This window comes from Herpailurus yagouaroundi, unplaced genomic scaffold (genome assembly GCF_014898765.1).
Source record: "Herpailurus yagouaroundi ecotype Mexico unplaced genomic scaffold, PumYag 140, whole genome shotgun sequence".
NCBI lineage: Eukaryota > Metazoa > Chordata > Mammalia > Carnivora > Felidae > Herpailurus > Herpailurus yagouaroundi.
In genome coordinates, this window is record NW_024412395.1 from 32,283,652 (window position 1) to 32,299,693 (window position 16,042).

The following is a 16,042-nucleotide window of genomic DNA, read 5'->3' on the forward strand; positions in this document are numbered from 1 at the left end:
AAAAATTTTTTTCAACGTTTTTTATTTATTTTTGGGACAGAGAGAGACAGAGCATGAACGGGGGAGGGGCAGAGAGAGAGGGAGACACAGAATCGGAAACAGGCTCCAGGCTCCGAGCCATCAGCCCAGAGCCTGACGCGGGGCTCGAACTCACGGACCGCGAGATCGTGACCTGGCTGAAGTCGGACGCCTAACCGACTGCGCCACCCAGGCGCCCCTGAACACTGTTCTTAAATGTAACAGGAACCAGAGTGTCTCCGTTGGCCAACCTGGCCTAATAGCCAGATGCAAGTAACACAATCCTTGTTGCAGATGATAAAGTTTTTTTGTTTGGGCAGATTTCTTCTTCTGAGAGGAGTGTTTTCATCTATTCTTGTCCTTCTTAGTAAAATTTCAGCACTCATTTTGAATTTCCACTTGGCCTTCTATTCTTTTTACAAGGGAAGCCGGGCCTATTAAAGTTTGTCGTTAAAGTGTCTTACTGCGGGATAAGTGATGCTTTCAGGAAAGTGTGAATATGAGTGTTGATGGGCATGTTGGACTTAGTAGAGCTGCTTCCTCTAAATTATCCATTTCATTTGTTTTATTGGCAGTTGGAGTTAGCCTTGGCTTGCTGACTCATTTTTAGCAACTGTGCAGGAAGTACCAGTATTTACCACATTGTTTGGTCTCTTCTTTTTCAAATCTCCCTTTGAGTCCATTCCTTTTGAGACCATTTCTTCATCTTTGGACATTCCATCAACTCCTTACTGCCCACAATCTTTGTCTTGTTAAGAAAAGAGTTCCTTAAGATCATAGCTAAGATGTTGGTTCTATTTTTAAAAAAGTATTTATTGGATATTTACCATGCACTGAGCCTAGACCTAGGGACTTAAAAAATAGTTTAAAAAATAATGTAGGTCATTTCCCTACCCCAAAAGAGAGTTTATGATGTCAAGGACATGCTGCTTGTTGAAACCCCCATCATCTTTGCATATTTTCCGTGGAGGCAGAAAATGCCACATGTAGGATAAGATGCTGATTATTACTCAGACCTGGGAAATAGTCACGCTTCTGGACCAAGTGCCGTGTAGGTCCTTTACGCTGGGCAGTAATAGGCCAGGTGGGCTTTGCAAATGTACACATCTGGCTACCTGCCATTCCCTGGAGTACCTGAGAGTTGCCCATCTCTGTTGAATCTGCCTTTGCAGAAAGCACCCCTTTCTTTTGGCATTCTGGAGCATATCCTACTTGCCAAAGAGAGGATCATAAACCAAATGGAAGGCCAGCACCACAGGTGAGGGGTTTTTGACCAGGCCTACCATCTGTGGGGAAAAATGGATAAAAATATTGTGCTCTGCTGGGGAGGAATGATTTGAGCCATCCTTGAACTTGAGTGTATACCAGATACCTAATGTATATGTGGAACTTTCTTAGTGTCAAATATAAAACCATCTAAGTCACAGGAAGCCAAATCCTGACAGTTGTATTCTGAAACAGCAAGCAGCAGTTCTTAACTGTTATGTTAAGATTAACAGATTCCTTTTGAGATCCTCAGCCCAGGGGGAAAAATCTATATAGACACAATATTTTGCAAATAACCCTTAACAAGCTTACAAGTCACCCCTCCCTGCTCTGAAGAACTCTGCTCTGTGTGATGGTCCTGGAGAAAATACCAGAATGGTTTAGTCTGACTCATCTTAAAGACTTCTTTTTTTTCCCTTCTGGAGCAAAATACAAGCTCTGCTGTAACCTTGTTCTGCAACAAAGACTGCAGTGAGAGCCTACTCAGCAAAGTCTCAGCAGATAATTTTTAGTTCAGAGTCTCCGTGAAATGATTCTAAATGTAAAACAACTTTCAGATACCATAGTTAGTCATTTGCTTTTTCATTATCCTAATGTCTTTTGGTTGTGAAAGATAAAACAGTCATGTTAACACAAACCTATCCACTGCAGAATAGATAGAGATAGATATAGGTACTTAGGGGAAAGCAGTATTGGTAATAGATTATAAAGCCGGCTCTGGAAAATAGCAGACATTTTTATTTAGTGTTTTGTTTGTTTGTTTCATTTGATAGGTAAAACCTTTGCAGTTCTGGCGAATTTTGATACAGTAAGGCTATGCTGTTTTAGCTAAAAATGGAAATAAAAATATACTAGTCGATACGGCGACTTTTCACTGTTGTTTTGATGGGGTTACTCTGTTCCAGGAAGTGTGCTAGGATCTTTACACACATTGTCTCCTAAGCTCACTTGTACAATGGTAATGATGCCACTTTCCCTACAGTCCTGTTTTGAAGAATGGAAAAAACAAAATACAAATCTAATCCTTGGGCTTGCTGTTCATTTGGTTGTTTTAAAGTCGTCTGCCATCCAATCACTCTTTTATTCAGAGAAACCTTTGTGAATCCTAAATTCCTCTATGTTGTCTGTTATTGGCATCCCTTTATTCTGGGAGTGAGAAGTAAGGCTAGGGATTTGGGACCTGTTGCTCTGCAGAGACCAAGCATTTTTTCAAAATCAGATAATCTAAAACCAAACAGTTCCTTGGTTTTGTTAGATCCCAAATCCTTGCCATGGCCTGTAAGTAAGTGCCTGTATGATCTGGTCCCACCACCTCTGACTTTGTCCCTGCCCCCTCCCCCCTGCACGTGCACTTCTTCCTATCTTGGAACCCTAGTGTCTTTTCCCTTGATTCTTTGCTTGGGTGGTTTCTTCTCATACTGGGTCCACTGTATATGTAAAGTAGGTCCTCCTGTTCACCCACACATCTCTCTATTGTACTTATCTCAGAATCATGACTATCTGAAATTACATTTTCCCCATAGTGTCTGTCTTCTCCTTCTAAAATGCACACTTCATGAGAGCAAAGGCCATGTTGGAGGTCCAGTAATAACAATTTCTTTCTATGCACTACATGTCAGTAATGACATTTGAATGAATAAATGAGCTTCTGTCTCACATAGAGATTACATGAGGAAAACCAGGGGTTCTGACTTGGGATTCCTGTTTGGAGATATGTTCTTAACAGCGAATGCTACCTAGTGAGGATTGAAAACTGGCGAACACAGCTAATTAGATAAGTACTTTATGTGTATTAACTAATTCCTACAACCCTATGAGGTAGGTATTAATATCATTACTTCCATTCTATAGATGCAAAAGTTGTGGTACAGAGAGGTCAAGGAACTTGCACCAGTCTATAAAGAGAGTAGATTTAGAAGCAGGTATTTGAGCCTGTACTCTACCTGAAAGTGCCCATGTGCCCAGCACTTGGCTGAGTGCTTCATACACATGATGTCATTTAGTCTGTGCTTCTATACTCTGAGGTAGAGACTGTTATTGTGCCTCTTCTACAGATGGGCAAGCCAAGGCTTGGAAAGTTGAAGCAATTTGTCTGAGGCCCCATATTTGTTAGTGATGGAAAAGGGACTGAATGTAGATGATACGACTCTGAAATGTATAATCTTAGGCATTATTTCCATATTACTTGAATATGGGTTGCTATTGGAACACAATGAATTTGAGATTTGTGAAAAAGGGACGAGTCTCTCCTACTCAAAGTTTCTCCACTGGTGTAAAGCAGGGGTCTTCATTCCTTGGCTCCAGATTCACAATGAATATGGAGCAGTCCAATTTAGAGAAAGGAATAGGAGAAGGAGAATTTGTACCAGCATAATGACTCGTCTGTAAGGAATAATATAGTTAGCTATTAGAAACGTCCATTTCTTCAGAAAGAGCATAAAAATAAGATTTAGAAATCTAATAACTGTGAACGATCAATTTTGGTTTCTAAAATGAACCAGGACAGAATTTTATATATGTATTTACATATCAGTAGGTCGCATTCTGTCGTGAGCTGAAATGCAGTATAGGAAGTTTAGCCCTATTGGCTTTTGAAACCTTCCAGGTTTTCCTTTACACTGAGTACTTCTTAGAGACTATGTTCAATTGGTGGCAGAAGCCATCTATAGGGATGGGGATGCTGTTGGCTATATTTTGTCTGCTATCTAGTTCCATCTTTGTAGGTAGGCATTATTAGCTATACATGCAAAACCAATATACTCACAACACAACAGGGGGAGGTAAAATCCCTAGATTCTGTGCGTTATGATCCTGGCTTCAAACAAAATATCCATGTGAAGGATTATGCTCATATGTGCAGAGATCAAACTTTTCTTCTTTGAAAAATTTCCTAAACCCACAGAGACCGGCTGATTCAGCAAGAAGAAAATGAGTTCAGGCAATATTATTGAACTCTAAGGTTCTAGCATTTTCACAGACTTGTATTACAAGTGCTGTTACTTTCACAATCCTATGTGATTCTACCTGAGCCTATATTTGATGCTTACAATTATCCAAAGTGTGGGCAGAATGGGTGTTATTAAACCACTTTGCAGATGAGGAAATTGAGGTTAATAGAGCTTAAAGAGCTTGCCCAAGGTCAGACAGCTAATAAATAGCAGAGCCAATACCTGAACCAAAGTCTTTGGACTCCAAGTTACATCCTTTTCTGCTTCCCACACCTCTCCATTGCCAAAGAGAACCTGTTTGTGGTGATCCTGTATGTTCTCAGCATCTCTCCTGAAGATTTTCTTACTACCAGGTCTGCTTCTAGAGGGTAGAACCAGTGGGACTTAAGATGTACTGTCTTCCTCGGTGTGCTGTGGACGTCTGTTGTTTCACTGGGTATCAAACCTGACTACTTCACCTCTTTGAAAGCAGAAGCAGTATTTGTGGGCTAGGACTAACATCACATCAGCATTTCAAACAACTCTTACTCTGTTTTCTCTAGAACCTCCTGGCAGCTTGTTGCACCCAGTGTGACAGACACAGATGGGGATGGCATTGTCTTTGTGCTCTGGGGTCCAGCAGAGACTCTATTTCCCAAACTTGTTGTACATTTATGCACTGCCCTTCCTAGTGCTCTGACTCTTAAGGTTTCTTCCAGGTTTTGAAAGCGTTGCAAAATTTCTCAAGCACAAGTGTTTACTCAGAGTGTGGACTTGACAGATAGGTGGTTCAGTAACTTCAGGTAAATGTGCCTCTGGACCCTGTTTGTTAAGTGATTGGCTTATTCAGCACAAAGTACGCCGGCTAGCCTCAGGCAGTGAGGGAATGGGGTGTGGCCACGCCCATGCTGTTCCTTGTTCTTCCGGAACCTGAAAGGCCTTTGGGTGTCCTGCTAGAGCTTAAATGGCTAGTGCAGAGGCCTGACCAGTAGAAGGCAGTAATTACTTAGCTTTCATCTGTGAAAAAGAATGCAGTTTGCTTACGGGTACGGGCCCTATAGAACAAGTAGATGGTTGGATAGATTTGAATAATCAGGCTTCCCAAATGGAAGCAAAGCCTGCTCCTCCTGACAAACAAAATGCAGATAAATGCGACCAGTCTCTCTTTTCATTGTAGATGTGAGTTTTGGACTTTCCCATAACCAAGGTCAGAATGCTGCCCCTCCGTCATGCTCTGGCTGTAGCTGTTGTCCAGATCTTTATCTTGTCAGAAAACTGGGCATTGGCCAAGAACATCAACTTCTACAACGTGAGGCCTCCTCTGGACCGTAAGTAGTGGTTGTGTCCTGGTTCACGACTGTAGGGTCAGGGCAACAATTCGAAGTCCCTCTTTCCACCTATAATAACTTTGCCTGCTCTGGAATATTTGGTTTATACCTACAATAAGCCAGAGAGTCTTCTCTACTTTGGTGAGGAGGAGTAGTACATAATGACAGAAATTTTCTCCATTTCTTTAAAATGCTTTAGCTTTCTGCTGAAGTCTCAAAATGGTTCTTGGTTAAAATACTCTGTTTGGGGTGCCTGGGTGGCTCAGTTTAAACATCTGACTTGGCTCAGGTCATGATCTCACGGTTCATGAGTTCAAGCCCCGCGTCGGGCTCTGTGCTGACAGCTCGGAGCCTGGAGTCTGCTTCTGATTCTGTGTCTCCCTCTCTCTCTCTGCCCTCCCCCTACTCACGTGCACTCGCTCGCTCTCTCACTCTCAAAAATAAATAAACATTTTTAAAAATGAAAAAGTAAAATAATCTCTTGAACACTGTCACCACGAATGGCTTAGCAGACAGTGTTCTTTGTTGATCTCTTCAATGGAGAAGGATATTGGCTGTAGGAAGGAAGTTTCTCCGTATATAATTTATATATGGTTGTGGAGCCCAACATGAGGTTTGAACTCATGACCCCGATATCAAGACCTGAGCTGAGATCAAGAGTCAGATGCTCAACAACCGAGTCACCCAGACACCCCTAAATGATATATTCTTTCAAATGACCATTAACAATTTTGAAACAGATTTGTATATTTGAAATTAGGTGGGAAATAATGCTTGGATTTTCATTAATATGCATAGTCACCATTAGAAAAGGCTGTATAAAATTCAACTTTTCCACTAATAATTTACACAGAAGCAAATATCAGTGAACATTATCTATAGGATAATATATTTTATATGCATACATGTGAATATTTGTACTTTTATACATATATCATCTCCTTTCTCTCTTCAGACAAGTGAGACTTCTCTGATATACTTTATTAGAGAAAGATTATAGACACCAATTGGTATAAAGATGAATGGCTGTAGTTCCCACACCTGGAAGAGTATCAAAATCATGATAAAAGCCTTTAAAACTACATATTCCTTGGTCTCCTCTGCAGAGGTTCAGTAGTCAGAAGGGTGGGATGTAAATTATATTCTTTGCTTTCCCTGCCCCAAACCCTCTTCTTTTTAAAAAAGCTCTCCTGATACTATTCATGCACAGCCAGGTTTGGGACCCACTGTCTTTATACCACTTCTAAATGAAGCCTATATATTACTTTTCTTCCCTTTGTGCTTTCTTTATTATTTGTGACACTGCGTGTGTGTGTGCATACACACATATATTGCATATATACCACGCACACCTTGAACTGTCATTTATTAGATGTTTCTAAACTGGTAATGATCGTATACTAATAGCTTAATGACATGGCACAAACACATTGAGATTTTCATAAAATCTAAATTATAGACAAATTTTGAAACTTTAAGCCTAATAAAATTTTATGATTAAAAAAATCATTAAAAAAATAGAAATATTTGACTAACATGATCAGTTTACTAGGATGGTCGGACATTTTCCTTAATCTTTATCCATTTTATTCTCCAAAAATGGAAGAATTGGAAGTTTTACGTAAGGCTTTATGCCACGGCTTATAAAGAAATGTCAAATTTATTACACTTTTGACTTCTTGCCCATTAAAATAACAAGATACAAGGTTGGGAAAAAAAAAACCACAAAAACCTAAAGACCAAAAGGACATTCTAGTTACTTTCAATCCAGACTGCCAGCAGTCATAATTCCTGCTTTCTGTAACACCAGCATGAGCATAAGAGCCTGAGAATTGCTATCATCCTTACATTAAAAGTTACATTCCTGATTGAGGTCTAATGTTGTGATAATTGACGTATATCAAGTGAGATTGCTTGATTGAGGTTGAAGATGGCTGTAATGGAAGTGCGTGTAGACAGACACCAGCAGGATTTGATGTGCCAGGGACTATGCTAGATATTTTTTATTGCAGCCTCCTGTTTAATCTTCATGATTCCTCTGCAAGTCATGGGGATCTTCACTGTTAGCATTTCTCTAAATATTATTATTTCCTGGAAGTTAAAAATGATAAAGCTACGCAGTAGGAAGAACAGAATTCAAGCTCAGGTTAATCTGACTCCAGTTCTTTTCAGGGGCCACACTAAACCATATCATTGGTTCCAATCCCGCCACCACCCTTTCCTGTGCTCTCAACCCCCACTTATTCCCAAGTTATACATTGTAATGAAACAATACCATGGGTGTTTCAAAGTGGCTTGTGGAACCATTTTCATTACTCTATAGTAGATAAGCACAGACAAAATATTTAAAGAAAAGAGAATAAATATGCCCCGAAGTCTGGCAGTTAACTCCAGCTCCTTGGCAACGAAAACTCTAAGGATGATGGTTTGTAAATTTCGTTTGATCTGATAAAAGTTGCTAATTTGTGCCATCTTTGATGTTTAAAATTTTTGTCTTTTTTAACCTTTCTGTTTCACTGTGCATTTTTCTTTAAAGCTACGCCATTTCCAAATAGCTTCAAGTGTTTTACCTGTGAAAATGCAAGAGATAATTATAACTGCAATCGATGGGCAGAAGACAAATGGTGCCCACAAAGTAAGTGTACTGAGTTTGGAACACTCTCTGGTGATTATACCTCATTTAGGTCTCTCTTAACTGGCCGTGAGCAGACCTGCCTTATATAATGGGATTAGCATATATCAACAGGCTGATGATGTTATATCAAAATCAGATTTCTTTTAGTAGACTATGCAGGTATCAGACTACTCTGAGAGTACTTGGAAGCTGATGGTATAACCTCAGTTTGTGTGTGCCTCCAGGGAGGATTTCTTAAATAGTATTTATCAAGCAGAACAAATAGTCCACAGTGTTGTCCAAGGCATTCTAAGAATTTCAGAAATGCTTGATACCTCTAGAAAAGTCACACTTACTGGCTAAAGCAAAGAAGGGTTTTTATACTCTTGAGATACATTGGTGCCTTGGTAACTCATTCATTCATTTGACAAACATTTGAGAACTTTTTAGTTTGCTTAGCTCCCGGATACATCCCTAGTGGTTGGGGACAAAAGTAGAAGGGAAACCAAGTGGGGTCTTTTATTGTCTTTATGCGGGAGAAGATGATAACCGGGACTATGGTGGTAGGGATAGAGGGACAAGAAGTCGAATGATTTAACATATATAAACTTGGAGGTAAAGCAGACGGGATGTGCTGAGGGATGAGTTGGAATTGGAAAGCTCTACTCAGAGCTATAAGATGAGGCTATTCAGATTTTTAGGAAGTACTATTTTTTAGGTTTTCAGACATAAAAGGCCAAGAAAAGCAAACCGGCCAACCAACAAACTCTTCTAGAGCTAAAGATTACCAGTTTTGGTGTACTATTACCTTGACTCTTTTGGAAATCTTTGTACCATATTCTATAAAGCAGTAAAATAGCCTTACCTCTTCCAGATAAAGCCAGTGTATGGTACCAATGATTAGTACACACTGCAGACCTCTATGGGGCCTGAGACTCTTAGGCTGTAAATTAGCACAAATGGTTGTGACATCTACTTGGAAAGTATTTTTCTTTTTTTTTTAATGTGTATTTATTTGGAGAGAGAGGGAGAGCGAGCAAGCATGAGTGAGAAGGGGAGAGGAAGAGAGAGAGAGAATCCCAAGCAGGCTCCACATTCAGCATGGAGCCAGATGTGGCGATCGATCTCACAACCACGAGATCATGACCTGCACTGATACCATGAGTGGGTCACTTAACTGAGCCACCCACGTGCCTCTGGACAGTATTTTTCATGATTTCTTTTCAAGAGTAATTAATTATTTTAATTTTGTCTTGAGGTTCTTTTACATTTCTGTAGAGTGACCTTAAATTGTGTGTGTGTGTTTGAGTACATTTATGTATCTTGTGCATTTGGAGATTTGTTTCTACATTTTGCACAGAAATTTATCTTAGTAATTGCAAAGTTTTTAAGGTTGGCCGATGTCTCTCTTTACTAATTTACTTCAGAGGGTGGGTACCATTCTTAGCTATTTGCTTTAAATGCCCCTGAAAACCGGGTGGTAAGGATTGTAACAGTAGCAAATTACGGCACTGATGTCCAACTCCTTGTACTTCGTCTTCATGGACTATATTATTTTGGATTGTATCCAAACCCTGTTCCTACTAGGAACAGCACAGTACTCTGATTTGTCATTCATGAATCAAAGCCGTCTTGAATGGGAACGCGCATGGATATTTCCGGGTTGCAGAGTTTCATCTCTGTTGAAACACGTGAGCAGAAGAAGGGAGCTGCAGCTTTCCATCAGCAAGGAAACGCCAGAGATGGGAAGGGTGAAGGAAGTTGGCTCTTCCAAGTCCAACTTGAAAACTTGACTCTTAACGAGACTGCCACGGAACGACCCTACATTCCAGTGTGCATGACAGTACATTTTTGACTGTGCTCCAGTCAAGCCCCAAAGATCCTAACCATCTGGAATTCTACCTGAGGGTATAATTTCTTGCTTTTCAGTTAGTCATCATTTAGGGGCGTGATAGTCAACCATTTCTCGGGGGCAGACTGGCCCACAGCTATTGTTCTTTGTCAGCTCAGGTTTCCTTTTCACCTTAGAGCTTTACTTCTGTGGTCTGTCAGTGTTGTTAAGAGAGGTTCTCTGTGTAACAGGATATGACAAGAATGACATTTCTTATTTTATTTACCCTGGCTTCTGTTCTGACTTTCTAGGGTGCTTTAGCATGTGTGGCATTTTATACGAACACATGGAGCTACCAGTTTCCGATTCTTCTTTATGTGAAGTATAGGTCGAAATGCCTTTCCCAAACATTCAGTGGTTCCCTGTCCTTCTAAAGGCGGAAGTCAGCTACTCTCCTAGAGCACAGCAAAGCATCATCTAGTTTAACACTAGGTATGCTGAGAGGCGGAATAGTGTTCTGGCTAAGAGTACAAACCCTAGAAAACTGCCTAGGTTAGAATCCTATCTTCCACCACCTTCTGTCTAATGTAACTGTGGGCAAGAAACCATGCCTTGGCTTTTCTATCTGTAAAATGATATTAATATGACTTGCCTTAAGGCTTATTGTAAGGATTGACTGAGTGAATACCTGTTAGAGTGCCGCGCTGATGGCGTGTTAATATTATTTGAAGCTTACCACAACCCTATCAAAATGTCGGACACTTGTTATCATCTTTTATTCAAAAGAAAATGAGCTTTAAGGACCTAATAGTGCTCACATGTGACAGAATTCTCTAAAACCAAGTGCTCTCCACATTAGTAAGGTTTCCCCCCATTTTATGACATTGCTGCTATAGTCCCTTCTCAATAAACTAAGGAGCATTGCATTGGTCTGAGATAACTGGAGAGAGATGCAAAACTGAAGTGGCGGGTCCTAGCATATTGAATGAAATCACTTTCTTTAAAAGTAGTAAAATGTGAGTACTTAAAGCTATAGGGAAAACTGTAGACATGAGCTAGCTGTGTGCAGGGAGGGGCAGAGAGAGTAGGAAAATGGGAATACTCCGGAAAAGTCAAACATGCAGGGAGGATTAGAGCATGAGTAAGAAGTGGATGGGTCAGGAAGGTGGTCTTGATGTATACTTTGAAGCACCTGTTTTCATTCTGTTCCACCACAAGTCTGTTAGTATACAAGAAACAAATGCTGAATAATACACCAAGATGTGTTCTAACCCACTGCATTTTACGTTTACAACTCTCATTTTATTTTGGAGTTCTAGAACACGTGCTTCATAGGGAGAGAGACAGAGACAGAGATGCTGGCACTCTCATATGAAATGAGCAGACCTGAGGTGCTGATGAAAAGCTTGTTCAACTTTTTTCTCAGCTTTAGCTGGCACCAAAGGAGAGGCATCCACTCCTGCCATTAAACGTCTTGCCTAGAAACCTAAGGATCATCCTGAGTTTTAGTCTTTCCTGAAGTGATTGTTGAGTTTCTCTTTTGCAGCGTGAAACGTGACGTTGCCTTTTCTCCCCCTGCCTAGATACACAGTACTGTCTGACAGTTCACCACTTCACCAGCCACGGAAGAAGTACATCCATTACCAAAAAATGTGCCTCCAGAAGTGAATGTCATTTTGTTGGCTGCCACCACAGCCGAGATTCTGAACATACAGTAAGGAGTGTGTGTGTATGTGTAAGGTTACTGTCCTAAGGTTTTTCCTACTGGTCATTAGTTATACATAATGGAAAGGCAGGAAGGATAAAGTAACCTGTTGTATACATGTAGTCTTTAAGGAAAGACTCCCTTAAAGTGATGTAGTGGAGACCAAAGAGAAATTGAAGACTTCCTGTCCTTCAACAAAAAATGTCACTAAAAACAAATGGTAATTCCCGGACCACAGAGCTCCATCCTAGACCTCGAACTTGATTTGTTTGAAGTCTGTTCTGGAAGCCCAAGAGCCAACCATCCATGAGAGAGTGATGAACGTTACAGAACCCAGCTCATGTATTTTGTTTATGGCCAGATATCACCGAGAACAATGCACAGGGTAGCTGGGTTGTGGAAAGAGGGAAATGGGGATGCCTTTTACTAAGGAAACCTGGTCTTAACCCCTACCTCTGCTTAGATGGGGACATGAGAGTCTGAAAGAATTGATCTTAGTTTAATATGATGAAGTATAGATATATTTCAGATCAGTTGATCTCCTTAATTTTTTATCATTCTAAAATGAGCAATTTCACTCTTTTATATGCCTGGAATTGTGAAATGTTTGACAAAAAATTACTTGAAAAGTATGTTAATTTTATGAGATTTTAGAATTTGATTTAGTTACTGTGTACAGAAAGTGCTTCTGGTACCAGTAGCTTTTAGCTCTGGCAACGTTGGAGAGTCACCTGGGGAGTTTTCACAGCTATATTGGTGGTGGTCAGGGAACATCCCAGATCAGCTGAAACTGAACTTCACGTGGGGTCTTGGGCATTAGGCTCTTTTTTCTTTCCTTTTTCTTTTTTAAAATTTTTATTTTTGAGAGAGAGAGAGAGAGAGAGAGACATAGAGTGCGAGTAGGGGAGGGGCAGAGAGAGAGAGAGGGATACACAATCCCAAAGCAGGCTCCAGGCTCTGAGACATCAGCACAGAGCCTGATGTGGGGCTTGAACTCACAAACAGGGAGATCATGATCTGAGCCACCAACAGAGCCACCCAGGCATCTCTCTTTTCTTTTTTAAATTTCTCCAAGGAGATTCTGATGTTCTTGCTGCCAGGGTTGAAAGCAGCTGATAAAGACATGTAGAGTTGCTGCCCTTTTCTTAGCCATCCTGGAATGGCTAAGTTTATCAGGTTGAAGCCTTGTACCAGGTATTATGGCAGAAGATTGCTTCCTCTGAAAACACCTTGTGCTGTGAGGGAGCAAGCCTTTTCCACTCCTCAGCAGCCATAATTAGCAAGCCTTTGCTGTTGTAATGATAGAAATCAGTTGTTAGTATAGACAATACAAAGTCATTATTATCCCTTAACAAGTAGTACTGAGAAAGAAAATCAATGGCCAGTCCAAAAGGTTCCTAGCTTTCATTTTCATGTCAGTGTTTTTCCTTACAAACCTTAGAAGATTTGTTGACTCAATCAAGCAGTCTTATTCAGTTTCTCCTCCTCTTTTTTCCTTTGCTTATGCTTGGCTTGCTACAGATAAATCGCTGTTAAAATGAAAAGACTCTCAAGATAGTCCTTACTTTCGGGTTAGTGGGGGAAAGGTACTCAAGGGCCTGAGTATCTCATAGACCGGATGAGTTGGGTGACTAATTCTGTCCGTCCTCAGCACTGTGGAAGCATTCTTTTGTTCTTTGTTTTGCCCTTCCCACTCCTTCCCATTACTTACTCTCTTTCCCCTCTCCCCTTGCTTCTGTAACAGGAGTGTAGGTCTTGCTGTGAAGGAATGATCTGTAATGTAGAGTTACCCACCAACCACACTAATGCAGTCTTCGCCGTGATGCATGCTCAGAGAACATCCGGCAGCAGTGCCCCCATGCTCTACCTACCAGTGCTGGCCTGGGTCTCCGTGCCTCTGCTGACATGAAGCCACTGTTCCTAAGAGAGACAGAAACTGCCCTCCGAAGCACAAGCCAAAAACTGTGTGAACGCTGAACGTTTGAGTGAAGACCAGTCTTGCACTTGGTGAAGAGTGCACCTTGGACGACCCCAAAGCAGAAGCCAGTTGTTCGCTGAGCTAAAGCACTCCTATGTCGGGCCGCAGGATGGAGGAAGGGCATGTGGCAGGAAGTGAGGGGATTGTCTGGCTTCCAGGCTTCCTGGTCAGAGGGGCTGCATCTTGTCTCTTTTGCAGGGAGGATCCTGCCAGTATCTGCAACAGAGAGGTTGCAGCAGCCTGTTTTGGTCCTGCTGACCAGGCCTTTAGCTGAATGGACTGCTTGACCTCAAGACTCCTTCAGAAGCTGCTGGGTCAGACTCTCTCATTTCTGTGATTAGCTCAGAGTGTCCCTATGAAATCAACTCTTCCATCATAAGAAAGCAATTTTCCCACCAATGACACAGTAAGTGAGAAAGGCAGCTAACTATAGGAAGAAAACTTCAGTTGAACTGATATGAAACCCATTTACTATTGTGAGGAGAAATAAAGCTTTTAAATTATACGGTATAGAATGCATGCTTGTGTGTTTCTTGACTGACCTGGTGACCTCGGATAAAACATTTACCAGTGTCGTAAAGGAGGTCACTGAAGTTAAGTTTCCATGTACCATGGGTGATCTATTCCAGCTTGAATTATGAAATTCTCTGCCAAAGTGACTTAGCTTTTTATATTTCAGGAAGGATACTTCTTAGGATGCTAAACGGTAATTAGTCAATTGAAAAGGTCAGGAAACCTTCCTGATGGAAGAGGATGAAGCCTTATCACATGTTGTACCCTCAGGGGTAGCAGCTTCACTTCAAAGAAACTGGCCAGAGGGCCCCTCCCCCATACAGTCAGCTTTTCTCTGAATGTCAGGCCCACCAAGAGAGCCTTTCTAAAAACATGCTAAAATGTTTGGTCCCTTTGTCTCCTCTTTCCCTTTTATAATAGTCTCAGCAACTTCTGTTTTCAGAATCCTGATTTCCTGCCTTTGCAGTTGGGGTGAGCTCTAAACACTCTGCCCTTGTATGTATGGTGATAATGGAGTATTTTTGTTTGTTTGTTTGTTAATTGAGCATCTACCATCGGGAGACTGAGTACTCCATCAAGTCAGTCCATTAATGACACTATCCTTACCATGTGGGCTCACCTATGGTGGGAGTCCACAAACTATGGTTCATCAGCCACATACGTCCTACCACTTTTAGCCTGTTGGATTTCTGTAACAAATACACTATTAGTTTTGTGGCTTAAAAATTTTAATCCTTACAGTTCTGGGGGCTGAGAAGTCCAAGATCAAGGTGCCAGCAGATCGGGTGTCTGAGGAGGGCATTCTTTCTGGTTTGCAGACCACCATTTGTATTCATACAGGGCAGAATGCAGAGAGAGACTGGCTCTTCATTCCCTTATATGGCACTATTCCCATTCATGAGAGCTCCACTTTCATGACCTAATTAACTCCCAGAGTCCTCATATCCAAATACTATCAAATTGGGAATTGAAGCTTGAACATATAAATTTTGAAGGGACACAAACATTCAGTTCCACAGCAGCCACCTATTTTTGTGAATAAAGTTTTATTTGGAACACAGACATGTCTTCATTTATGTGTTGTCTATGGCTGCTCTCATGCTACAACAGCAAGGAGGAGTAGATGCAACAGACAGTATATGGCCTACAAAGTCTAAAAGATTCGTTCTCTTGCCTTTTACAGTAAAACTTTGCTGATGCCTAACCTATGGATTGGTAAAACAGAATAGGGAGAAACCTGCTTGCTTTGCAGGGACCATGGTTCTTATATGGTGGTTACTCAGCCTGTGCAGTGGTTTGCCAAATTGCATCCTTTATATTCTTTGTCTTCTGCGTCAGTGAATTTTTCTTCTCTGTTTTGATTTTGTTCCACTGATTTGATTCAGTTTTTAGTTGTTATGTGCTGATGTCAGGTGCTGGCCTATATGTGTCTGTCTTGTCCTTGATGCACTGGGAGCATCTCGTCTTAAGGCTCTCTTGAGCTTCCAATAAAACAGGGAGGGAGCAGACATCATTATCTCCCTGTCTCTGGCTTAATCTTAGACTCACCTGGAAGCATTGGTTTTGAAGCCTGGTGCAGATTTATCCTTCCTTTCACTCAGCACCTTGAAGTATTTGAGTTTTCATAGCTTATGCTTGTTTGAAATTAATTATATATGGCTTCACTTGGAACATTTTAATAGCATCTTTGGTGTCTTTTTATTCCCCAGGGTTTCTTTTGACTGTATAATTGACGAATCGTCTGCTAAAAAGCCCTTAGCAGACAGTATTTTTTTCCTTCCTGATTTTGTTTCTGCTGTCTCGATTAATGAAGTTTCTCTCTCTCTCTCTCTCTCTCTCTCTCTCTCTCTCTCTCTCTCTCT

General features: G+C 41.0%; 1 protein-coding gene across 5 annotated transcripts in view; it reads left to right on the forward strand.

Annotated features, from left to right (window-relative positions):
* The window catches only part of LYPD6B (LY6/PLAUR domain containing 6B), a 53,425-nt gene extending 39,243 nt beyond the window's left edge, over positions 1-14,182 (forward strand). For all 5 annotated transcript variants that reach the window (XM_040475010.1, XM_040475014.1, XM_040475011.1 and 2 more), the window contains 4 exons: positions 5,389-5,539; positions 8,076-8,174; positions 11,568-11,698; positions 13,434-14,182. In XM_040475010.1, coding sequence (XP_040330944.1) covers positions 5,425-5,539; positions 8,076-8,174; positions 11,568-11,698; positions 13,434-13,598 — 510 coding nt within the window. In that variant the 5' untranslated portion in view covers positions 5,389-5,424 and the 3' untranslated portion in view covers positions 13,599-14,182. The remainder of the gene's footprint in view (positions 1-5,388; positions 5,540-8,075; positions 8,175-11,567; positions 11,699-13,433) is intronic.
* The last annotated feature ends 1,860 nt before the right edge of the window (positions 14,183-16,042 follow it).